Below are 26,618 nucleotides of genomic sequence, written 5' to 3'. Positions count from 1 at the left end.
ACAGGCGGTTTCGGTGCAGCGTCTGCAGTGATGCAGACTTTGTATCGGTCCGTTGTGGTAAAGAAGGAGCTAAGCCGAAAGGCGAAGCTCTCGATTTACCGGTCGATCTACGTTCCTACCCTCACCTATGGTCACGAGCTGTGGGTCGTGACCGAAAGAACAAGATCCCGGGTACAAGCGGCCGAAATGAGTTTCCTCCGCAGGGTGTCCGGGCTCTCCCTTAGAGAGAGGGTGAAAAGCTCGGTCATCCGGGAGGATCTCAGAGTAGAGCCGCTGCTCCTCCACATTGAGAGGAGCCAGATGAGGTGGTTGGAGCATCTGATTCGGATGCCTCCCGAACGCCTCCCAGGTGAGGTGTTCTGGGCACGTCCCACCGGGAGGAGACCCCGGGGTCGACCCAGGACACGCTGGAGAGACTACGTCTTTCGGCTAGACTGGGAGCGCCTCGGGATCCCCCCGGAAAAGCTGGATGAAGTGGCTGGGGAGGGGGAAGTCTGGGTATCCCTGCTAAAGCTACTGCCCCCGCGACCCGACCTTGGATAAGCGGTAGAAAATGGATGGATGGATGGATGGATGTATGGATGGACGGACGTTATCTGACCTGCAGGCTTCCTGGGCTCTGGCGGAGGCGTCGCTCCATCGTCGGTTCAGGCGCCTCAGGCGTCGCGCGACGCCGTCGTTCAACGTCAGGCCACGACTCAGCTCGTTGAGTATGTCCAGGTCGGCGGCCAGAGCGCTCGGGTCCAGCAGGACGCGCTGACGACACATCGCAATGACAATAAGAACACATATACCCTTTGTTGCTCAGTGACTGTTTTTCTCAATGTCTTTGTCTCAAAAGTGTTCTCTGTCAGTTGACTGTCTGTTGTCGTACTAGAGCAGCTCCAATTACCGGAGACAAATTCCTTGTGTGTTTTTTGGACATACTTGGCAAATAAAGATGATTCTGATTCTGACATACAGTTGATATCAAAAGTCTATACACCCCTGTACAAATGCCACATGTTTTGGGGTATCCGAAAATGAGACCACGATAACACATTTCAAAACGTTTCCACCATAAATGGGACCTACAACCTGTACAACTCAATTGAATGTTTTTAAATATACTGAAGCAATATGGTTGCACAAGTGTCTCAACAAGTGACCTATACTAACTGGGATGTGGCTGTTTTCAGAATGAACAAATAACATTCAACTCAAACTTCTACCATTTAAAGTGCCTCTGCTTAACCTCAAATAAAGATCAGCTGTTCTAGTAGGCTCTTCTTGACATGTTTGCCATCTAGGTTTTATGCTCACACTGACTGTTTTTTAAAACTGATCATAATTGCATCTACCTTGTCTGAAGCCCCAAGTCCAGCTGAAGGAAAACAGCCCCTAGGTTCGAGAGTTCTTGAGTTCAGACAAACATTTATTTCCGGTAAGGAGGAGTTCTCTCACCTTGCTGACAACTCAAGGAGAACTACTCTTTACCGGGAATGTTTTTTGTCTGAAAACAACAACTCTAAAACCCATCACAAAAGAAGACATGATGAATGCTATTGATCCAAAAACTGCCCCTGTTCATGATGCTGCCATAATTCGTACGCAAGCAGAAAAATAAAAAGTAAAAGAATAAATGTAAAGAAAAGCCTACTAGAAGATCTGAACTTTATTTGGGATGAAGCAGAGGCCCTTAAAATGGTAACAGGTGTCTGCTGATTTACATTTAAGATGAGTTTGAATGTGATTGGTTCATTCTGAACGCAGCCACATCCCAGTTCATATAAGAGTATGTGAACACTTGCGCAACAACATCATTTTTTGATATCACAAAAACCTGGTTTCAACAAGGGTGTAAACTTTGTATAACAACTGGAGATTGACCCCATTGGAAAGTTTCACGCCAGTGGCTGTGACATCAGCGTGTCTACAGCTAGCTTCAATCTCATTGGCTCCTCCTCTGCGCAGATCTACTTCACAAGATACAGCAAATGCATCTGTGCTAGTAACTTCATCGGTTTGCACTTCAGTGTTTTAAGCGCAAAGAGATTTTCTTTTTTGATGATTGCATCATCATATGAGGGCAGTCACATATCTGGAATTCCCTCATCCAGACTTTTAATGTGACGTATAACTTCATGTTTTGTTGTAAATAGACCTTTGACCTTGTTGCTGGTAATCTTAGAATTTAAGCGAGCTCCTTAAGGTCAAATGTCAATTGCCACCAAAAACACATCACATCATCTACCGATGAGTTTGGAGACAATTGGATGAGGATTGCTGAGGAATATTTTAGGGCTGACACAAAGAGTCTAAGCGACATCTTAACTTGTGTTGGAGCTGCTCTACCAACAAGCGCACGACAATGCCGGTGCATGACAACGACGACAACGTCGGCCCACAGCAACAAAGACAACGCCAGCAGACAACAACGATGACAACGCCGGCACACAACAACGAAAAAAAAAGGCCGGCGCAGAATAATGAAGACAACGCCGGCACACGACAATGCTGGCACACAAAAACGCAGGCCACACAGCAACGCCGACAGCAGAACGACTAGGAAAAATACCGGCAACAACGGAGACAACACCGGCGCACGACAGCGAGTACAACGCCGCCTCACGACAACGATAAAAAACGCTGGCGCACAACAACGGAAACAACGCTGGCGCGCTCACCTGTTCGACGGCGTTCTGCTCAACGGCATTCTGCTCGACGATGTGCTGCACCGGGTGCTCCAGACGCTCCATCCAGGTCTCAAGTGTGGCCTCCAGAGTGTCCAGGAGGCTGCTGACCTCCTGCAGCGTCTGCAGCTCCTCCTAATGGCAAACAAACACACAAAGACACAAGAACAATCTGATCAGGGCGACATATGCTCACGTTAATTTCTGGGTCAGTGTGCTACTAGGGTGACGGCTTGACCAACACACACACTCACACACAAGCACATGCTTAATTGATTAATTCATAAGCCTCCACTATGTGGTTAAGATTTGTGACTTTGGACTTCAGGGGTAAAAAAATACTCCAAACAAGGTTTGTTGATTCAAGTTCGTGCGTTCACTGCACACCTGCAGCTCGTCCCGTTTCTCAGCCAGCGTGCGTCCAAGCCGCAGGGCGGCACGAGACAGCAACCTGCTCTCCGATTGGACCAGAGCAGCCACAGAGGGCTCCAGCCGACCAATCAGGTCCTTGGAGGCCTCCAGCACCCCTTGCAAGTCACACTGCAAAGAGTCTGCTCTCTCCTGCAGAGTCTGAACAAGAACAAAAACATGAAGGATTTGCACAATCTCTTGTTAAAAAAATAATCGTCAGTGTTTTTATCTTGACTTGAAGTTTCTGCAAGTCCTGGTTGAGGTCGTCCAGATGTTGGCACGTTGCGCCGTCCCAGTTGGGGACGGATGCGGCGTCCCTCTTCAGCTCTTTCACGCGCTCCCACAGGACGGCTACACTTCGGGTGTGAACCTCCCACACCGTCTGGCGGACAAGGCTCCTCTGGAGGTGCTGGTCCAAACAGGAGCGCACGACAGACCAGCTGCAGGACAGAAAAGCGCATTTCCAAACTGCATGCACGTGCGTGTGCATGCGTGTGTGTGCGTGTGTGTGCGTGGTGTGTCACCTGTGAGTTTGTGTGTCGATGCGCTGAGTGAGCATGTTTGCTGCGTCCGGGTGTACTCGGTCTTTGAGAGCCGCAAAGGTTTGATGGAGACGGTCCCAGTCAGACTCTGAAGCCTTCATGTCTTCATGAAGACTCTGTTTGGAAGCAAGACCACCGGTCAATCATCTCAAGTCTGATGTGTTTTTTTCCCCCCACCGCAGCGCCATCTGCTGGCCCCGCTCACGGTGTTTACCTGCAGCTGACATTGGAGATCTTTGTGGGCCTGCAGTGAGAGGCTCTGACCGCGGAGAAGATCCAACATCTGAGACGTCCTCACTCGTCTCTGCGTCATGTCGTCCACTTTCATGTCCAAGCTAAGCCACAGCTGCCTCGTCGCCATAAGGTGACTCGTGACCGCCTTGTTCTTGTTATGACCACAGTCACAATGTAGCATTGGCATCATGTGATTGACAACGTGACGTTGTAGACATGTATGGATCCAGAACTCCTTCCTGAAGTCACTTATAAAGCTAGAAATCATTCTTCAAGTCACTTTGAGATGTAGAATTCCTTCTTAGAGACACCTTTGGATTCATACCGCCTTATGACTTTAAATGACTTATGGAGCAATAATTCTTTCTTTGAAAGACTTAAAGAGCAAGAACTCCTTCTTAAAGTCACTTACAAAGCCAGAATACCTTCTTGGACACACTTGGAGATCCACCTGTTTCACTCTGGCCGCATAAATACAATTTACGTTATGAGCACATCGACAACGTAGCATTAACATTAGCATGAGCATCATGTGACAACAACCATCTCCAACAAGTTGTCTCTGTAGATTCTGATCTCTGACAAGCTAACCTTTTGACTGTATCATTCAGGAAGTCAAAATCATACCACTGCTAATAATAAGATAATGTTAGAGCGAAATTCAAAACATAGCATTAGCACTAGCCTGATGCAACTGACACCATGTGACTCTTGCTTGTTTCATTCTGGAATGAACATTACTGCAACCCTAAAAAAAGTTGACAATACGAGCACATTGGCAACGTAGCATTAGCATCAGCATCATGTGACTCCCGAGGGCATCATTCTTGAACGGACATCATCACGCCACTAATGGTACAATGATGGCAGGATGAAATTCCCAAGGTACCATTAGCCTTACGTCTCTCACCTGCTGTGCTAGCTCCACGCACACCGCTCTGGACTGGTCAATGTGACACCTGAAGGCTCTACCTCCTCCTCGCCGGCCATGTTGGTCTGCTAGCTTCTGCAGAGCGACCTGTCTCATCTGAATTTGCTCATCAAGATCCTAATGGTCAATAAAACATTTCATCAAAATATTTTAACAAACTTTTAGAAGACGTGAAGAGACGCTAAAAAGATACGGGTGACTGGGACCTGGTGGGGGTCCCGCTGAAGGTCGGCCAGGCTGCGGGGTGCCCGGGTCGAGTCCAGACTCTGTTTCTGATCCACCATCCAGGCGTCAATGTGCTCAAGACCAACTTCCTGCTCCGTCCTGACCCTCAAGTCCTCCTCCAGCTCGCCAATCTGACATCAAATTGTCAACAGCAAAGAAGATCAAGTACACAACCTGATAACATGTCAGTGGCATACCTTTTTTACGACAATGGAATAATTTTTGTGGTGAGTGGACACAATCACCAACACATTTCCACTGCGTTGACATTACGGAGAAATAAAATTGCCAAACGCAGCGAATTTGGGATCCAAACGCATATGTTTCAACAGGTGCAGTTCACTGTTGAACTTTTCTCGTCTTCCATCTGTTATCATGGGGAAGATTTAACCTATCCCCAATAGGATGGTCAAGCTAGTGACGCTAACCCAGCATGAGATAAGACTTTCGGGAGGAAAGCCTGCTGCTGTTTACGGAGACGTGGATAACAACTCTCACACCAGACGAGTCATTTTAAGAAGCAACACGTGAACCTCTCTACAGCACATACAACGGATACATTTTCTGTGTCCTTACATGCATTTTTTCATGTATCCACTATTGCTTCTAAAATTATGCAAATTTCCCCATTGTGGGACGACTAAAAGTTATCTAAACTATCCATCCATCCATTTTCTGAGCCGCTTCTCCTCACTAGGGTCGCGGGCGTGCTGGAGCCACACAGGCGGGGCCGGGGATTGAACCCCGGTCCTCAGAACTGTGAGGCAGATGCTCTAATCAGTCGTCCACCGTTCCGCCTTATCTATCCATCCATCCATTTTCTGAGCCGCTTATCCTCACAAGGGTCGCGGGAGTGCTGGAGCCTATCCCAGCTATCTTCGGGCAGGAGGCGGGGTACACCCTGAACCGGTTGCCAGCCAATCACAGGGCACACATAAACAAACAACCATCCCCACTCACATTCACACCTCGGGGCAACTTAGAGACTTCAATTAACCTACCATGCATGTTTTTGGGATGTGGGAGGAAACCGGAGTGCCCGGAGAAAACCCACGCAGGCACGGGTTAGGGTTAGAAAACCGGAGAAAACCCCCGGTCCTCACAACTGTGAGGCAGACGTTCTAACCAGTCGTGCCGCCCCGCCTTATCTAAAGTAATCTAAAAAAATTGTCACAAGCAGCATTTCACCGCCAAGGCACCGAATTAAACTTGTCCCGCCTTGCATGGCAGCAGCCACCCATTAGAGTATGAATGTGTGTGTGAGTGGGTGAATAACTGCAGTCCATTTACCAAGGTGTGGCGCCAAACAACGACCTCCCACGTCCAGATTGACAATTTAGCTGAACATTAGTAAGACATCAATTTGTTCTGGTAACACTTTTACCTAATGCTAATCCGTGAAAACACTGCGGCTTCTTTTGGCTTTGACATGATGAGTGGATGTCATTTCAGTTAATGTCAACATTCCTAACTCCTCGCTCCCTGATGCTTCGACCGCAACCTAAAAGTTGTTTTCCCGCCGCAACATTAAGACGCATCTCAAATGTCTTAAATCCACATCGAGGAGCGAGGATGGTGCATCGAGTAGGTTTCACAAAGGAGCTAAAATGGAGGAACGGCTGCTGTTTCCTTTGCGGACGTAAGCTTAAAGTGGGCATGTGTTGTGAGAGTAAGACACAGGGACGATTGATTTGTGGCCCATTTTAGATTTCTTGTGTTCAGACAAATAATTTTCAGGTAAAGTTTCGGCTGACGCTTCAGCCTTCGTGAGAGTCAACTGACATGTTAGCCAGGTAAGAGAACTTCTCTTTACTTGGAAATATTTGTCTGACGAACAGAAGAAATCTAAAACATCATCAAAGAAGACATGTTGAACATAATAGATCAATTTGAAGCATGCGTCAATTACATGATGTCACAGGATGTCTCCATAAAATGAAGACATTGAGGAGTGTCTCATTTTTCCTCAATGGGACCTCTGGTGGGAGGACCTAACATGTAAAAGAAGGAGCTGGCATCGAGGACCGAGGAAGTTGCAAATAAAGAAATTAGATTTAGCCGATAGTGCCGATGGTTCTTTCGATCTGGAACTTAGTCCAGCCTCGCTGGTCATGTCATTGGTTGAGAAACTGTGTGTAGGGGTGGTTATTATGTTAATTAGCCCCACTGTTATGTCACAATTTGGCAAAATTCACTCACTCACGCTTTATTTTCAGAAACGGTCAGATTACTAAAGATTGAATTTGACACTTAATTGTGTCAAATTGCCCGTAGGTGTGAAGGTGAGTGAGAATGATTGTTTGTTTGTATGTGCCCTGTGATTGGCTGATAACCAGTTCAGGGTGTGCCCCGCCTGTGTGTGCCCCGCCTACTGCCCAATGATGGCTGGGATGGGCTCCTGCACGCCCGCGACCCAAGTGAGGAGAAGCAGCTCAGAAAATAGATGGATGGATGGATGGGTGAGCAGCCGCTACAGACACAAAACACCCAAAATCACTTCTATCATACATTTTCACCTCCAAACAAAAAGGCCTCCTTTCTACCTGAACGTCGAGAGTCGTTTGCATCATGAGCCAGCGCCGCTTGAGGCTTCCTTGGTCCTCCGCCAGCCGGTTGGCGTCGTAGCGCCCCCCCGGGCCCTTCCCGGTACTACACGTCTGCCAAGGTTGGGTAGCGTGGTCCAGGGTGGCCCGATGCACCGACATCTCCGCACAACACTCCTGGGAGAAGAGCGGTCGCACGGTGAGGTGAATTTCCGGGTCTGGAAAACGACCTCATCCGGCTGAGAGAGCGTTACCGTCGGGTAGGAGCAAAGAATACTTTGAGGCACAGGCATTTGGGCTAAATCTGATTTATTGAACAAGCCTTTGTGTCATAACATCTGTTTTCAAAGTCAGATTCGTTAAAAGCCCCCCCGAAATTCTCAGTCACAAGCTTATAAAGTCTCGCATCTGTGGGCGTACACTTAAGTACAGCCCCTAAGCCTAAATGGTTTACTGAATGGGTTAAGCTACTCCCACTAACCTATATTTGGTGTCACTTTTGTCCACAAGGTGGCTTTCTGTCCATGAATCAACCATACACCCTGCAAATTCATTTGGTGCCGGTCTGTAATCTGTCTGTATGTCTGCAAGTCTGGAGTTTAAACCTCCCCCCTGTACCAAATGGTAATTGTTCCCTTTGATGTTACAATGGCTCTGCCCGTTTATGGCTTCGCCTCCTAGCTTACCCGAAGGACGTATTGTCCTGTAAACAGCTGGGGAGACCTGCTCGATAAGCAAATGGTCTCAATGCAATTGCCCTCTTTGAAGTAGATAGTTCAAAAAGAAGATAGCTGAAGCAATCACTCTCTTTCATGCATTCTGCTGTACTGTGAAAATTTCCCTGTTCAGGTGCTATTAAAAATACACTACAAGGGCAAGTCACTTTCAGACAGACATTTTCTTGTCATTGAAGTCGCGACTTTGGGCGATAGGCGGGGTACACCGTTGTGAAAAACAACAGACCGTCACCGATCACTGTCAGGGAACATATTGGTAAAATATAGAATGGTCTCCAGTCAAGGTCAGGGAATGTTGATAAACTAAGGACTGGACGTCAGTCACTGTCTGGGTACATATAGACAAACACCATTTGCTGGTCTTCAATGAAGCCAACATGCTGTCCTGGAGAAACCTGGTTCGATCTTTGTGTCTACCTTGTAGTACTTGAGGAGCAGCCGGAGGTCGGCGGCGGTGCACGAGTTTCGACCCACACTGCGTCTTCGCTCTTCTAGTCGAGACTCCGAGTCCGTCAACCATGCCTGCAGCTCCTGCAGCGCCTCCTGCTGGCTCAACGTCTCCATCCACCACTGCCCAGGAGGACCCAAACAAAAACATTGAAGTGACTTTTGCGCTAATCCAGGAGCGATGGCCGCTCACCTTGTGCAGAGCGTTTTGGACCGTCGGAACGTCTGCCAGGAGAGATGACCAATCGCGCTCCAAGCGTCCAAGACGTTCGCTCATGCAATCGAGATCCTGGTCCGAGGTTTCGCACATGGACGGTCCATCCTCAGGATCTTCTCCCAAGTCTCGGTCAATTCCCCTCAACTCCCCCAACTGGGAGGTGACAGCTTCTTTGAGTCTGCTTTGGTCCTCAAGATCCTTGATCAGGGCCTGCTCATTTATCAAATCATCATAATTTTTAAGTCTGTCAGCTCCTCAGTCATCCGTAAAAGTTGAATTTCGGCAACTGGGCTGCCTGTTGAAGAAGTTTCACTTCAAATACAAAATACTTCTTTGTCCATCCATTTTGGGTTGGGAGACGTAGTCTCTCAATCATGTCCTGGGTCGTTCCAGGGGCCTCCTCCCGGTGGGACATGCCCATAACAACTCACTAGGGAGCTGTCCATAACCAATTACTCAGATTAGAAAAATCTTTATGTGTGTGCCAAGCCTAAGCGAGACCCAGAAACCCTGCGGAGGAAACTAATTTCTGCCGCTCGTATCCGTGATGTCATTCATTCAGTCACGACCCACAGCTCATGACCATCGGTGAGGGTATGAACGTAGATCGACCGCTAAATTGAGAGCGTTGCCTTTTGGCTCAGCTCCTTTTTCACCAAGACAGACAGATACAGAGTTCGCATCACTGCCGGCGCTGCACTGACCCGCCTTGTCGATCTCCCGCTCCAAATTTCTAACCTCACTCGTCAACAAGACCCAAACATACTTGAACTCTTCCACTTGGGTCTCATTCCTGACCTAGAGAGTGCACCCCACCCTTTCTGACTGAAAAGTCAAAAGCATTCACTTTGAAATTTTTGGACTGGACCCTATTTATGGGTTTGGTGGGTGTGGTGACGTGAGAAGCAGCCCACTACTGTTTCTCAAACTAGGAAGGTCAGACAGAGGAGGAGGTCTACACCTTCACTTATCGTCAGCTTACAACAACATCCCGACATCCCTTCCCCAAAGACTGTCTCCCTTCATGGGAGAAGTTTGCCACTGGGCAGGTTTACAACCTGTCGCTCTGCAAAAATAACAAATGGGGTTTCACTTGTGTCGCCCTTTTCTACCGACAAGGTACTACTCAAAGCACTTAAACACTGTCCCTTCATTCACCTTCTGATGATGAAGGCAACTGGGGATTCAGTATCTTGCTCAAGGACACTTGGGCACGGTCACAGCACCTGAGGATCGAAACCACCACCTTTGGGTTGGGAGACAACAACTCTACCACCTGAGCCGTGCCGCCCCCAGTTTGTTCCCTAGTCTGGCAGCAACCACAACCCTACTGTGACCACCCCAGGGATAAACAGAAGACTTCTTGCCTCCGTTCAACTTTTGCGGATCTTAATAATCAACTTCATTCAGTTATGAAAAAAACCCAAAATGGAAGAAGCAATTGACCGTCGTTGGTCATATGACCCACACAGGACTCACCACAAAGCGACAGTATTCCTCCCGCCTCTGCTCGCCACCTGCAGCGTCCTCAGTGGCCGAGACCATCAGAAGACGCCACCTGTCAATCAGCTCTCTGGCCACGCCCATCCACTCTGTGAGGGCAGTGGAGTCGCGTGTGAAACTGGAGACAAAATGCTAACATTTAGCAAATGAACATAAAAAAATAACTTTTCATTGGAGTAAAAATGCTAACATTTAGTGATGAAAAACCTGGAAAAAAAACATTTTATTTTAAACACAAAATGCAAACATTTTGGAAAATAGCAAGCAAGCGGCAAAGGAGCAACGTAAGGAAGGATCAAGCTCAGCATCTGATGACGATCCTGACTGCAATGTTTGTGGTTGTGATTTGTCACCTGTGGCTGAGTTTTGTCTTCCTCTCCATGTGTGCATTCTGTCGCTTGAACGTTTTGTTGAGTTGAGTCCAGCGAGCCTCCAAATCCCGGCAGGCCACGCCCACTCGGGTGCAGCCGGCCTGCTGCAGCCAAAGCCCTGCCTCCAGCGTACAACCCAGCTGTGCCGCATTCTCGTCCAGTATGCAAGACGCATCCTGCAATCAACGATTTGTCAATTTTGATTATTTTCTTGTTTCGCCATTATGAGTGGTTAGCAAATCCGCTGGATTTTCATCCCACATTCCAAAAACATTTTAGTATATTATCTTCATGTCAATAGGAAGGCACGTTTGTCGATATGTGCCCTGACATAAGATGGTGACCAGTCCTAGCGCTATAGAAACGGAATGTCTGCTCATTTTATCATCACGGCCGTTGACGTGTTGAAGAAACTTTGTTGCATCCGATCGTAATTAAAGTTTTTTGTTGGGATGAAAGTTGATTTGAAAGTTCAGCTTTCATGTTTGCGGTCTTGATCTCGTGCTTATTTCGTCTCTTTCAAAGCACCTCGCCTCCTTTTCTGTCCCGAAAGAAAGGAGACGTATTTGCTGGCGGCGAGCCCGACAAGAGCGAGCGCGAAGCTTGATGACTGGAGGTCGGAGGTCGGGGCAGCTAATCAAGCGACGAATTTTTGGGGGGACCGATCCGATGTGCTGACTTACATTTACAACCTAAATGGGAAATGGGCTTTCAGGTGTATCGTGGTTTTCTACCTAAGGTACTCAAAGCGCTTTAACACTCTCTCCTCATTCACTTGCTGATGACGCAGCATGAGGAGCAATCGGGGGTTCAGTATCTTATCAAGGATACTTGGAAATGGTCACGGGGACCGAGGATCGAACCCACAACCTTTGTGTTGAGAGACGACCACGCTACCACCTGAGGCGTGTCGCCCAAAATTAACGTTATTAATTCATTATTTTCAACAGTCCTCATTTCATCGGCATTTTCTTGGCTGCCCAGCTTCCAGTAGTTTGTATGTTTGATTTGTGGCTGCACAGTGGACGACTGGTTAGCACGTCTGCCTCACAGTTCTGAGGACGCGGGTTCAAATCCGGCCTTGCCTGTGTGGAGTTTGCATGTTCTCCCCGTGCCTGCGTGGGTTTTCGCCGAGTACTCCGGTTTCCTCCCCCGTCCCAAACTCGTGCATGGTAGGTTTCAGTGATGACTTCACCCAGGCTGGCTTCCAAGCCATTTCATTGAAGACTCTTAATTTCCCGTATGTGTGAATGTGGAGGAGAGGGAACAAATGTCGGGCATGCTTAAAAATTCATTTTCAAGGCGGACGTTTAAAAAAAAAAAAAAAGTGGACATTGTGAGGATAGGTTGGCCAACACTGTCTCCACCAATAAGAGTAGTAAAAGTAGTGCTAGGTTGCCATCTTGTGGCATCTTGGCGCCGAGAAACTGCAGTAGCTGTTTTTATGTGCAGACTTTTTTTGTCATTCAAGTGTATAAACAAAGACGTTGCCGCGCATTTACGTCAAGCGAGCATACGCAGATGACAACATTCCAATTGACGGTTTACACGACGAAAATTTACTTCTGATCCGTTTGCAAAAGTCATATTCCACCCTTGTTGATCCAAATTCAATTCCATTCGGATTCAGCCTGTTAATTATGATTGAGGTGTTTGTATAGAGCATTTTCATTTGGTTTGGGCTTCTAAAACGATTCTAATCGGAATACAAGGCTCCATGTAAACCGCCTGTTTCCCTGCGTATACACAATTGCGTCCGTTATTAGCTGAAAAACTAACTTTTCGCAGTTTTTGCCTTGTGACATCTGTAAGGAATTCCAAACGTGCCCTGGAAGCTGCCCGGCCGGCCTTCTAAATCCTAACGGAATTCCTTCTTCCCGGTTCTTTCAATGTTTGGTGGCGATCTTGTTTCCAAATGAAAATCCTGATACACTGAACTTGTCTTTTGAGTATTTAATACAACAAAACAACCATTTGCACTCACATTCACACCTACGGGCAATTTAGAGTCATCAATTAACCTATCACGCATGTCTTTGGGATGTGGGAGTACCCGGAGAAAACCCACGCAGGCCACGACCGATCCGGTATGGAATTCTTTGGATGAACGCTCATATTTGTTTGGCAAAGTTTAAGCCGGATGCCTTCCTGACGCAACCCTCTGCATTTATCCGGGCTTGGGACCGGCCTACAGTTTGCACTGGCTTGTGCCCCCCATAGGGCTGCAATTATGTGCGTGATGAATGTCGAGATTCACCGCCTAATCTTAATCTTCTACTCAAAAGCTGTGCAATCCAAAGCGATGCAATGCCGCCATCTACTGGCGTCTGCTTGGCATTACAGTGGTTTACAAAACTGAATTTCTTTGTTCTTGACGAACACGCGTGAGTGGCAGTAAACAGTTGACCAATAGAAGCGTCCACGGCAGCGAAGGAGTTGAGACGAGAGCAGACAGAACGAGGAAACGACACGTTGAGATGTTCTCGAGAAAATCACCTGGGATGCTGGTGCGCAGACGCGCCCGCCGTAAAGTGCCGTCTCCACGCTCGTCAGCAGCGACTGGCAGCGGGCGGCGTCTTCCTCCCACTCCCGCCACCTCTGAAGCCCACAGGAACGGGGCACCGGTCCACAAGTTACACAAGTGACACAAAGCAAATGTTGATGATGTCCCTCAAACGTGCTAGTTATGAAGTGAAACCTGAAGGATTTCTTCCATGCGGACGCCCGTGTGGAGCGCCTGCGTCTGCAGGGAGAGCATCTCCTCCTGCAGAGCCCGGATGGCGCCCTCCCACCCGTGGAGGGTGCTCTCGGGAACTCTGCAGCTCAGGAAGTGCAGGACGTGCAGATGTTGGTGCAGGAAGTGGAAGAACTTCTGGGGAAAAAATTTCATCAAGTTTTCACTTTGTTGTCATCCGGGCGTGCCGCTGCTAAATGCTAACTACTAAACATCCATCCATCCATTTTCTGAGCCGCTTCTCCTCACGCGGGTCGCGGGCGTGCCGGAGCCTATCCCAGCCATCAACGGGCAGGAGGCGGGGTACGCCCTGAACTGGTTGCCAGCCAATCGCAGGGCACACATAAACAAACAACCCTTCGCACTCACAGTCACGCCTACGGGCAATTTAGAGTCTCCAATTCATGTAACTACTAAACACACTCTGAAAATGACGTGAATGATGATAAATATGCCGGCACGATTTCAAAATGGAAAAAGCAAAATGTCGTCCTAATTGTTGATGACAATTTATGTTTTGGAAGTCCACCACGTGGCGCAGTGACCTACACTCACAAGCTGCATTTCAATATTTGTTTCGTCCAGGAACTTGAATTCATTCATTCCCAACGGTCGTTTGTTGTTTGTTTTTTTCATCCAATCAGATTCCAGCATGCCTGTGTTGCCGTGTCAATGTCGTCCGCTCAGGTCCTTCACAATCGCTGCCCCACATAACTGCAACCAAGATTAGCAACGGCACTGTTTCTTCAACCAATTGCATTTTGTTTTCATTTAGAGTGCAGGCACTCGATGATGTTATCATCGTTTTTCCGTCCTCTGGTTGGTCGGTCAGAGCAAGCAAAGTTGGAGTAGCGAAGCGCGGCAGTTTCATATTTTTACATAAATGGATCCTATTGGCCCGTCTGCACGTCGTCCGTTATTTTTCGGTATTATGGACCAATTGAAAGGGCTGAAAATAGCTTGAGAACACATCTGTAACCTGCCTTGAACTGCCTAACTGTCCGACAATAACTCCGCCTCTTCCTGACTTTGCGGAGCGATTTACTATTGTGTGCCACCAAGACTGAAAGTGTGGATGTTTTTTTTAGACAATAATGAGGGAAGATAATTAGGTAAGACACATTTGAGTAAGCTCGTTTCACTCAGAAGGGATGGCTGTAATGCTTCGGTGCAGAAGGAACTGGTCAGCCACAAAGGTAAGTTGTGTGCAGATTCATTTGTGCCTATTCAACGTTTTAGTCAGCTCATCGTTCCATTTCTTATTCATCAGCTTTAAAAAAGAGTTTGCGACGATGATGTAACAGCCGTTTGATTCTGGGAAGTACGGAAAAGTTTTTTTGTGCGCTCAGGGGGAGTGCAGACTCTTGTGAGCAATTCTTCAGCGTATTAAATTAGCGCCTGAAGATGATTAGCAATAGAAGCTACAAGAGCAACTTGCTGGCCAAGTCAAGCAAAATGACATTTTGGGGATTTCATGAAAAGTTGTCGTTTTGGACAGCAACATTATTTCAATGGTTGACGTTATTTGCGATGTTATTAGATCAACATTGCTTGAGAAAGACGCACGTGGCACAGTCGCGTGCAGTTAACTTGCTCTTTTGTACAGTGCCGCTGCGTTCCGTAATTGTGTTGACGCGATAGTGGCGGTATTAGAGGAAGGGCCGAGCCCCCGCTGCCCGCTGGCATCAATGTTGGCATTCTCTCTCTGAAGGTGCTCTCTAAAATCATCTGTGAATGAACGGGACTTGTACTACACCAATGTGAAGATAAAGCCTGAAGCGTAAATTGACCGTGTGAGCGGCGAGTTGCTGACTCAGGCCAGTCGCGGTGCGGAGCCGCGGCGACCGCGCCAAACGTTCGCGGCCGACACCGGCCAGACTCGTCAGGCTGCGCGCCAAATGCTCGCAGTGCGCGGCCGTTTCCTCGCCGCCCCTCGGATCCTCCTCCTCGTCCTCCCACTGTGCAGAAAAGCACTTTCAGTTTCATCACAACTAAAATGATCACAATAATCATCATTAGAATCAGTCGTGATCATCATTATAGCAATCATCAGATTTTGCCCAAAAGTTCGCGTAGACGTGGGTCTCACCCGCTCTGCCAGGCGTTCCGACTCTCGGAGGCGTCCGACGCGAGCTCGAGGCTCCTCGAGGTTGTCGGAGGCGATCAGAAATCCCCCGGCTTCGTCGGCGCCGGACGATTTTGTCACCTTGACGGGGATGAAAAGACGAACTCAGAGGAGCGCGTCGCCACTCTCGTTAAAGTCGGCGGGCGGGAGGAGGTGCGAATGGAGCCAGACGGGGGAGACGTTTTCTGCCGTGAAGTGTGATCGTCAAGCTCTACTTCTTCTTCTTCTCACCTGAGAATCCGCCGGCCGCCTCCAGCCGTCCTCCAGCTCCAGCAACCCGCGGCGAAGGCCCGACCACTCCGCCGCCGCGTCCTCAGCGGGAGACCTCCTGTGGGGAAAAAATCATTTGCACTTCATTTGACACCTTCAGGCTTCCTTCCTGTCTCATCCGCTTCCAGTCGCCTCAAAGACAAACTTTCCAAAGTTACACCCAACTACATGATTCCAGGACATTTTCACAACATAAGCAACATCACACCTGAGAACAATTCATTGATTTAATTCATCGACAACAATTTTGATACTCCATTCATCTTTTATCATTTACCTTGTTGAACTTTCAAATTGTCCAAACCCTCCAAATTTCAGCCTCTCAACAGAAAGTATTCTTCGATTTATGTCATTCTCCCTGAAAGCCATGAAAACATCAATCATCAGACACATTCATACCTACGGGCAATTTAGAGTCTTCAATTAACCTCGCATGCATGTTTTGGGGATCTGGGAGGAAACCGGTGTGGCCAGAGAACATGCAAACTCTACACAGGCCAGGCCGGATTTGAACCCGCAACCTCACAACTGTGAGGCAGATGTACTAGCCGCTTGTCGGCGTGCCGACTCATTATATTAGCCTTGAAAAATAAAAACCTTTAAAAAAATAAAATAAAATAAAAAAATGCGTCATATGTGGCGGTCGGTCCCCTGTAATGTCATAAATCCAACACAGCGATAGCGACATCCCATAGACAATAAGAACGTCGTATATGCCACATAAGCAAAAGCATCAAGTGTTACCATGGCGACGCCGGCGCCTCTTCGGCTCCTCGGCCGAGTCCGGCCACGGCCCGCGTCAAGCCTCGCTGCTCGCTCAGCTGTCGCTCCAACTCCTGAACAAACAAAAGTCCATTGACAACTCGGACAAGGGCCGGTCCGGGATCTCAAAGTCAGCTGGGCTAGACTCAAGGTCTCTGGGTTTCGAACGAGCGGCCGAGACGAGGCCCACCTCCTGCCGCTGCGGGCCGCTCGGCCGCAGAAGTTTGCCGCCGGAAGAGGGCGACGGCTCCTGAAGCCACAGCCTGGTCGCCCGGGGGAGCTCCACCTGGGGTGGGTCATAATTCGGTCAGGGAAATAGGATACCATGCGCAAACGAAAGCCAACCCGAGACAGTGGGAACGTTTGACCTCCTTTTGCCGTCTCGACGATTGCAAAGCACCGAGAGATGGCAAACGTTGCCAGCTATAAGAAAGCTAAGAATTCTAGCAATGGAAATTAAAATCAGCTAAAATCACATACGAATGTTTCAGGAGAGTAGCGGAAATCAAAAATGTAGTTATCATCAGAATCAGAATCAGAATCATCTTTATTTGCCAAGTATGTCCAAAACACACAAGGAATTTGTCTCCGGTCGTTGGAGCCGCTCTAGTACAACAGACAGTCAATTGACAGAACACTTTGGAGACATAAAGACATTGACAAAAAACAATTGTGCAAAGAGATGCAGAGTCCTCGAGCACTTAGAGCAGTTCGGATGACTAATATTGCAAAAGTCCGGTGCAATGACCATTGTGCAAAGGGCGCCGAGACTTCAAGGAGTGGATGCGGTTTAAAGTGACGAGTCGTGCGATCATCTGGGACAATGTCGGTTGTGCAAATGTTACAGATACTCCTCAATCAGTGTGCAAATGGAGCAGATGCTACTCTGGCATGAGTGGCCAGTATCGGTCAACAACAGATATGCAAATAGTGCAGCGTGGCGAGACAACTACAGTGAGTGCACGAGTAATACATAATTGGCCCCACAGAAATGTGACAACGAACTCAAGTCAAAAAATTGCCAGCTTGTTGTAATGGAATTATAGGTTAGGTGTTTAAGAAGTTGATCGCAAGAGGGAAGAAGCTGTTGGAATGTCTACTAGTTCTAGTTTGCATTGATAGGTAGCGCCTACCTGAGGGAAGGAGCCGTAAGAGGTGGTGACCGGGGTGCAGACGGTCCGAGAGGATTTTGCACGCCCTTGTCTTAGTTCTGGCAGCGTGCAAGTCCTCAATGGTGGGTAGGGGGGTACCGACAATCCTTTCAGCAGTTTTGATTGTCCGTTGCAGTCGGAGTTTGTCCTTTTTTGTAGCAGCACCAAACCAGACAGTGATGGAAGAACACAGGACCGATTCGATGACCGCTGTGTAGAACTGTCTCAGCAGCTCCGGTGGCAGGTTTTCTCAGAAGCCGCAGGAAGTACATCCTCTGCTGGGCCTTTTTGAGGACGGAGTTGATGTTGGTCGCCCACTTCAGGTCCTGAGAGATTGTAATTCCCAGGAACTCGAAGGTCTCGACGGTTGACACAAGGCAGCTGGACAACGTGAGGGGCAGCTGTGGCGAAGGATGCCTCCTGAAGTCCACGATCATCTCTACCGTCTTGAGCGTGTTCAGCTCCAAGTTGCGTCGGCCGCACCGCAGCTCCGGCCGCTCCGCTTCCTGTCGATATGCAGACTCGTCACCGTCCTCGATGAGGCCGATGACAGTGGTGTCATCTGCAAACTTCAGGAGTTTGACAGTCGGGTTCGCTGAGGTGCAGTCATTCGTGTAGAGAGAGAAGAGCAGCGGAGAGAGGACACAACCTTGGGGCGCCCCAGTGCTGTTGCTGCGTGTGGATGAGGTGGCCTCCCCCAGCCTGACCTGCTGTGTCCTGCCTGTCAGAAAGCTGTAAATCCACTGGCAGAGGGCAGGTGAGACGCTGAGCTGGAGAAGCTTGGTTGAAAGGAGTTCAGGGATGATGGTGTTGAACGCTGAGCTGAAGTCCACGAACAGGATCCTCGCATAGGTCCCTGCACTGTCGAGGTGTTCTAGGATGAAGTGCAGTCCCATGTTGACTGCATCATCCGCAGACCTGTTCGCTCGGTAGGCAAACTGCAGGGGGTCCAGCAGGGGACCTGTGACGCTCTTGAGGTGGTCCAGCACGAGACGTTCAAAGGACTTCATGACCACAGATAAATAAACAGGTGTAGAATAGTTGCGACTTTCAAACCGTACGTGCACATGGGTATATGAAAACAGGAAGTATAAATGGTCTTTAATGTAAACAATTCAAAAGACAAATAAAAGCCCATCATTGATTTTGATTAGGCGGCACGGTGGCCGACTGGTTAGAGCGTCAGCCTCACAGTTCTGAGGACCCGGGTTCAATCCCCGTCCCCACCTGTGTGGTGTTTGCATGTTCTCCCCGTGCCTGCGTGGGTTTTCTCCGGGCACTCCGGTTTCCTCCCACATCCCAAAAACATGCATTAATTGGAGACTCTAAATTGCCCGTAGGTGTGACTGTGAGTGCGAATGGTTGTTTGTTTCTATGTGCCCTGCGATTGGCTGGCAACCAGTTCAGGGTGTACCCCGCCTCCTGCCCGATGACAGCTGGGATTGGCTCCAGCACGCCCGCGACCCAAGTGAGGAGAAGCGGCTCAGAAAATGGATGGATGGATGATTTTGATTATTCGTACACAGAATTGAGCAGCAAAGATAATCTGAATGAACACATTTTTTCATCGATTGAATTAATTAGTGAAATCAAACGAAGTACATTTTACAACTTTCATGAATATATCAATTAAAATTAATTAAATGGTGACAAAAACGTCTGTAGAGCGTCACTTCAAAATATTTGAAAATCCCTAAAACATGAGCCGACATGAAGACAGCAGCGCCGCCTGGTGGTCGTGGGCTTGCTGCACCTTCTTAACTTGAGCTGATTGGATCCAAAGAATTATGGTAAATGGTAAATGGACTGGCCGACTGGCCGACTGGTTAGAGCGTCAGCCTCACAGTTCTGAGGACCCGGGTCCAATCCCCGTCCCCGCCTGTGTGGAGTTTGCATGTTCTCCCCGTGCCTGCGTGGCTTTTCTCCGGGTGCTCCGCTTTCCTCCCACATCCCAAAAACATGCATGGTGGGTTGATTGAAGACTCTAAATTGCCCGTAGGTGTGAATGTGAGTGCAAATGGTTGTTTGTCTATGTGGGCCCTGCGATTGGCTGGCAACCAGTTCAGGGACACGCGTGAGGAGAAGCGGCTCAGAAAATGAATGGATGGATGGTGAATGGACTGCACTTCTATCGCGCTTTATCTCCACCATCACAGTGCCCAAAGCGCTTCACAAAGCCTCACATTCGCCCACTCACACACACATTCATGCATCCATCCCTCCATTTTCTGAACCGCTCATGCTCACTCGGGTCGCCTGTCCAAGAGGACTTCCGGGCGGGGTACACCCAGCCAATCGCAGTGAATTATACATGGAATAGATTCTAATACATGTGATAAACATGTTTAACATAATACTTATTTCGAATTAAATGAAGGTGTTTTATCATTGAAATGTATTTCTGAGGTAAATCAAGAATAATGAAAGAATATTGCTTGGTTCAAATATTGAAATATGACATGACGGCAGCACCCCCTGGTGGTTGGCTACCTGCTGTACATTATTAGTTTGAGTCGATTGGATAAAATGAATTCTAAATGCAATAAATAATAATAATAATGTCAAGTCAAGTTGATCCCCCCCCCCCCCCGATCACAAAAGAGTCTCAAAGGTCTTCACAGGCCCGCAGTTCTTTTGTTTTAATTAATTGTTGATCTGGTGTAGCGGTGCACTCGCCTGAGTTTGGTGGGGGCAGCGTGGGTTCAGTTCCCACTCAGTGACGGTGTGAATGTGAGTGCGAACGGTTGTCCCTGTCTATATGTGCCCTGTGACTGACTGGCGACCAGTTCAGGGTGTAGTCCGCCTTTCGCCCGAAGTCAGCTGGGATAGGCTCCTGCGCCCCGCGACCCTAACCAGGATAAGCGGTGTTGAAAATGGATGGATAATTGTTGATCGACATAATCTTTATTGCAAATTAATTTAAAAGGTTTTATAAATTAAATGAATGTACGGTGTAAATTGAGACTAAAGAATAAAGAATAATGATTATTTCAAGCATTGAAATATGTGGCACAGTGATGATGTTCGTGATGTTAGCACCTCCGTCTCACAGTTGTGAGGTCGCGGGTTCAAATCCGTCTCGGCATGTGTGGAGTTTGCACGTTCTCTCCGTGCCTGCGTGGTTTTTCTCCAGGTACTCCGGTTTCCTCCCACATTTCAAGAACATGCACGCTCGGTTGATTGAAGACTGTCCGTATTGAATTGAAAATTGCCAGGAGGTGTGGGTGTGAGCGCGAATGGTTGTTTGTCTATAAGGGCCCTGCGATTGGCTGGCGACCGGTTCAGGGTGTGCACCGCCTCTTGCCCGAAGTCATATGGGAAAGGCGCCAGCACGTCCGCGAGCCGTCAGGAGGTTAGAAGCACTTGAGAACATGATGTGTAGGCAGCACCCCCTTGTGGTTGGCTGCCTACTGTACATTCTTGGTGGATTCAATTTGATGATAAATTTAGTTTAGCAAATTACAGTGGACCCCACATATTCACAGTTAAGCTATTTGTGTTTTTTAATTTAAAAAAAAATAGGGTGGGGGCAACCTTTCACCTGTTATTCTCTGTCTCAAGCAAAACGTTGGAGCCCACATTTTCACAGTTTGGCAGGCACAGAGTCACCTATTTGTGGGATTTTTGGGGAACCTATATCCCATTATTTGCTGAAACCCCACTTATTCACGTTTTTTTTGGGGGGTGAGGGGGGGTATGTCAAAAAACGTTTTTTTTCATGGTGATTTTTATGAGCGTCTAGTATTTGTGGCTTTTTGCGGAAATTGTTTCGGTCCATTCTAATAGTATTGCTTTGACGCCAATTAACTACGATGTTGAGGATTTTCATTTAGATAAAAGTAGTGCTTTACCACCATCTCGTGGCATCATAACCCTTTTTTGGGGGGTGTCAATGCATCACTGAATGGTCCCTAACACTGTACATTGAACTGAATGTATTTCAAATGGGAAGCAAAGTGTGTGGCGCCCCCTGGTGGGCGGAACGTTCGCTTTACCTCTTGTACGGTCTCCTGTTTGGCCTGCGGAAGTTTCTGGAAGTGGACGAGCTCCAGTTTGGACCGAAGTAGCTCGGCCGCCTCCTCCTCCCCGTCTCGGGTTAGGCTCCGTCCGTCCCCGGACCGGCCCACGCCGCCGTCCCTCTCCGCCGCCTCTACGGCGCGACCGTCACCGCGACCGAGCGGCACGTCCTGGTCCGAGGGGCTGGCGGGGCCCGACTCGGGGAGGACGGACGCCTTCCGCTCCAACTCCGACAGCATCTCCTGAAGCGACAAAAGCAAAATCGATCCTCATCCCAAAGTAACGACGACTCCAACGGACGTTTTGACAGCAACGTCCGTCAATATCGTAAACATATTGTTGCGCCTGTTTGTGGTAATGTGTGTCGACCGCGTACCTAATCGGATGTCCAGTGAGCGGACGCTATGAGAGTCGCGCGTTTGTCACAATGCATCAGTCAAACGTGCCCTCCCCCTCCCCCACGCAGATAAAAGGGACATCATGCCGCTTCTGAACTTTGAACCTGTGACAGCAACTTTTGACAACAAATACACAATACAGCTTACTCTAAGCGAGCAGTGAGTAAAAATATCGATTAATTTATGCGACGCAATATCCCAATCCAATATCGATTCAGCAATCAATTCACCTCCTGCCCAGTGGGGGGCACAAGCGGACGGTCTTTTAGAAGCTGTACAAGGCAGAATTTTGATTTTCATCCTAATTTCCAAAAGGAAATAAAACTATTCAAGGTGACGTGATAGTGCATTTTTTTGTGTTAACAGAGCTGTCTGTTTTTTTTTCACAGGCTGTTGTGCAATCGTTTAATTTGATTTGATTTGTATTTTTATCAAATGTGAGGTGCCAAACCACGAATGTTCACAAGCATGAAAATTCATCTTGAAAAACTGTCAACTGGTACTTGAATTATTTCTATATTTCTACTTCTTACTGAATAGGCACCAAAGCGAATTGACTCGCAACCTAAAGAATCGAAATCCAATCGACTGGTGACGTTCTTAACAGCGGGCGGCCCTAACTTTTCCTGATGAGTTGAATGTTATTTTCATTGTAGAACAGTACTGCTTTTCTTTCAAAAACAAGAACGTCACTAAGTAAGCCCAACCTTTTGGAACGATACTGTTTCTTGGATTTGATTCACATCCTTTTCATTTCAATGTAAACTTTTACTTTACTCAAATATTTGCATCTATTGTCGAGTATTTGTCTTGCTCGCAAGAAAACAGCCATCTTGTTCAATTTTCAGACCACAAAGTCTTGCTCTCCACCAATCAAGTCACAGCGATGCCCTCTCAGAATTTCTTAAATGATGTGATGATAGTTGCCTCTGCCTAAACGTGAAAAAACAAGCAAATAATCATAGACCTTCAGGAAATCGAGCAGTGATCGCAAATGCTGCAGTCGTCCGAATATTCGGGCACAGCGTTTGACTCTGGTCTGAAATTCTGTGACAACATCGTTGCTGATGAAACTCAACTCCTTCGGTGAAGACAAACTATTTCATGTACCTTTTATCAAAGTTTTATTGAGAGTCTCCTAACCTATCCGCTGTCTGAATGGTTCCGGCTGCTCCCTTCGGACAACACGGGCGCTCCGCAAAGCACAGAAAATTCAAAGCAAGCAGAATGCGGAAAACAAACTCTTTCAAGCCCTCTGCAATAAGGCTGCGAAACGCACAAAATGGGAAATCAATCGAGAAGCAATCTTTCACTGTACGCTCACTGGTCGTGGTTGTTGTTGCGTTACTGTGTTTGTGTGGATGTACAGTATACGTATATAGACAGCACGTGTATGTGAATGTACATATATCGATTTTCTTCTCGTCGTTACTGTTCTACTCTGGACGGGTTGATGATAAAAGTGAATTGACCTTGTGGGACGATTCGAGTCATCTGAGTCTGTTGTAAAGTCGGGCAACGTTTCAACAAAAAGTGTGTCGACTTGATCACGTGACAGCTACTCGGATTGGAAAGTTTGGGAAAGCTGTTCGAGGGCTGTGACGTCACCGCGGGCGTACCTGGCAGGCGACCGGTTGTTGCGTCACGCGCTCCTCTTCGCCGCCCGCCCGCAGCAGCGCGTCCGGGAGCGGCCCCTCCCGGTCCCGGCCGGCGAGGGGTCTGCCTTTGCGGGGGTCCTGCACAGAACCAGACCGGCACACCTGCCGCATGTGAGAGAGGAGAGTTGCCCGCAGACGCGAGTCTCGGCAACGCGATCCGCTTCGGGCTGCGCTGGGCGGAGTCGACCCGCTTTGACTCTCCCAATGGGCCGCTGGCAGCCACGCGCACGTGACGTTGAGCGGATCGGCGGGAAGTCAACAAAGTGAAAAGGTAAAGTAAAAATAATTCCTATTCCTTTCGAAACAAACAACAACAAAAAAACAAAACAGGTGCCATATACTTTTTTTTTTCTTTTTAATCTTGCAGTAAGAAAAAAAAGACACGTTAGCGTCGGTGGCCGACCGGTTAGCACATCTGTCCACAGTTCTGAGGTTGCGGGTTCAATTCTGACTTCGCCTGTGTGGCGTTTGCATGTTCTCCATGGTTGTTTGTTTCTATGTGCCCTGCGATTGGCTGGCGACCAGTCAGGGTGTGCCCGCCTCTTGGCCATAGGTAGCTGGCATAGGTTCCAGCATGCCCGCGAGCTGCGTGGAGAGAAAATGGATGGATGTGTTCTCGAGTGTGGTGACGATCGTGAAGATCGAAAACTAAACAAATAAAATCCAAAATAAAACAAGATCAACTAAAAAAAAAAAAAAAAACATCACTATCAATTCTTCATTTTTATTGAACATATTTTTTATTTGTACATTTGAAAAATGTAGTCTTTCATGATTTTTATAACTCATAACTAATAACTCATTTTTCCTTTCACACTATTGCGCCGTTGCAGATTTTCAAGTGGCCGATTTTGAATGTCTGGGGCAGAAAAGGGAAAATCTGCGCAAAATGGACGGCAATTCTAAAAAAAAAAAACGTTTAGCCAATCATATTGCAGTGAGGCGTGTCCTCGTTGAGGACTCAAAATAGCTCCGACTCCTCTCTGAGCACATCGGGACGACACTAATATACGGCAGTGAGTACCAGTGTTGTTCTGAATGAGTTCAATGAACCAAAGTTCAGGAAGTCGTTCATATTTTGGGTTAGTTTGGGCTCCACTGAACGTCGTTGCGAAGGCGTTTATTCTGGCGTCTGCGAACGGTTTTTCATGGCAGCGGCAGCTTTTTTTCGAGCTTTGGTTCGGGACTTCCGGGAGAAAACCCGGCAAATCCCCCTGTGCACGAACCTTCTCTTCTCATGTCGGGGGAAAACGCCGTATTTGGCAAGCGGTTCAGTGTTGGCCGCCCGCCTTTCGTGTCTACGTGAAACGGTCACGACGAGGCTGCGTGACTGAGCGGGGTACGTCCAGGGACACTCCGTAAATGGGAGCGAATGTGTTCTTTGCTTCTTTTGTAATGCATAATTGTCAAAATGCATTCCTAGGAAATTTCTCATTTGTATCAGAATGCCTTTGTTAAAACCTTATACGATCACACTGTCATAATATGGAATTGGTTTTGTTTTGTAATAGAAGAATAGATGAGCTCAAATATTTTGTTAATGGTCAATGTTGGACACTGAACGCGACTTGCACGCTGCGCAGCGTAACAAGAGAAGCAAACGCACGCGGTCCGCACCAGTGACCCGACCGCCGTCACACGTGCACTAGTAGTGACCCGCCCGTCGCTACACCTGCACTAGTGCCAGAGCAGCGCTACTAGCAGAAGCACTCCGTCTGCCTCCACAAAGCACACGATGTCCTCCTTTCATCATTTCCAACAATTGCATTTGGACGCACATCCTCAGGTTCCTACCTCAGTTTGCACATTAAGACTTCAGTCACGGTTTTGTTTTAATTAAAAAAAGAGAGAATTCAAGCAGAAGTTTTTCCTCCTGTTTTTTAAAAAAAACTGTCAGGTGAAAGCTGCAGCGAGCTACTAGTGTGGACTGAATGGCTGGCAACCAATGCCAGCATTTGGAGGCCGGTAATCGCTTGCAGCAACATTTCGAGGGGGGGAGGACTAGGAACTAATTCAATTTTGGAAAGTGAACTTAGTTCAAAATTTGGAATTATGAACTATGAACTGAACTAGTTTATTTGAAAAGTTGTGAACTGAAATTTTGACTGTTCGGTAGTGTTAAATTGTCTGTCTACAGGTTGTTGCTGCACCGCTCGTTTTCAATCCGTAGCACCAAATAGGTGCTAATTAGCATTAGCATCAAGCTAGCGGCGCCTTTCTTCAGGCAGTTTGCCGTCCATCATCCGTCCGTCCGTCTTCGATGACTTCGGTGTTGTGGGCGACAGACGGGAGACCTGTCGTGTTTCCCAGTTGACTGAGGGCGAGAGGAGACTGGTCGCCAGTCAATCGCAGGGCACTTCATAGGCAGCAATAATTTCATCTGGATTAATTTCTATTCCGTTTTGCTGGCGTGTCGCGATGATGAGTCGTCATCACAGATTAGACGGTGTACCTAATAAGGTGACCAGTCAAATATTGGCATCGAAGATGAGGACAAATACATTTGCCTTCCTACAAAAGCGTTTTGGAGGATTGAAGCAGTGTGAAATGTCTCCCTCTTGTGGAGGGGAGAGGAATTACTGACCCATTATACAGGCCTTGATAATCAAGTTAGCATGGCCTTTTTTTTCTTGTATTACAATTAAAAATTAACACCTAGGAACAAGTGCG

General features: G+C 47.8%; 1 protein-coding gene across 1 annotated transcript in view; it reads right to left on the bottom strand.

Annotated features, from left to right (window-relative positions):
* The window catches only part of LOC133401966 (nesprin-2-like), a 77,569-nt gene extending 53,510 nt beyond the window's left edge, over positions 1–24,059 (bottom strand). The window contains exons 1-22 of the mRNA XM_061675500.1: positions 23,910–24,059; positions 21,871–22,134; positions 16,915–17,010; positions 16,707–16,798; positions 15,924–16,020; positions 15,657–15,773; positions 15,358–15,525; positions 13,532–13,705; positions 13,330–13,431; positions 10,816–11,009; positions 10,439–10,580; positions 8,936–9,169; positions 8,713–8,865; positions 7,559–7,735; positions 4,997–5,146; positions 4,770–4,907; positions 3,840–4,010; positions 3,608–3,741; positions 3,319–3,523; positions 3,060–3,242; positions 2,667–2,807; positions 602–756 (exon numbers count right to left, since the gene is read on the bottom strand). Coding sequence (XP_061531484.1) covers positions 602–756; positions 2,667–2,807; positions 3,060–3,242; positions 3,319–3,523; positions 3,608–3,741; positions 3,840–4,010; positions 4,770–4,907; positions 4,997–5,146; positions 7,559–7,735; positions 8,713–8,865; positions 8,936–9,169; positions 10,439–10,580; positions 10,816–11,009; positions 13,330–13,431; positions 13,532–13,705; positions 15,358–15,525; positions 15,657–15,773; positions 15,924–16,020; positions 16,707–16,798; positions 16,915–17,010; positions 21,871–22,134; positions 23,910–24,059 — 3,437 coding nt within the window. The remainder of the gene's footprint in view (positions 1–601; positions 757–2,666; positions 2,808–3,059; positions 3,243–3,318; positions 3,524–3,607; positions 3,742–3,839; positions 4,011–4,769; positions 4,908–4,996; positions 5,147–7,558; positions 7,736–8,712; positions 8,866–8,935; positions 9,170–10,438; positions 10,581–10,815; positions 11,010–13,329; positions 13,432–13,531; positions 13,706–15,357; positions 15,526–15,656; positions 15,774–15,923; positions 16,021–16,706; positions 16,799–16,914; positions 17,011–21,870; positions 22,135–23,909) is intronic.
* Between the last annotated feature and the right edge of the window lie 2,559 nt (positions 24,060–26,618).

This window comes from Phycodurus eques, chromosome 4 (genome assembly GCF_024500275.1).
Source record: "Phycodurus eques isolate BA_2022a chromosome 4, UOR_Pequ_1.1, whole genome shotgun sequence".
NCBI lineage: Eukaryota > Metazoa > Chordata > Actinopteri > Syngnathiformes > Syngnathidae > Phycodurus > Phycodurus eques.
The sequence above is the reverse complement of the archived record's forward strand: the minus strand, read 5'-3'. Positions and strand labels throughout refer to the sequence as shown.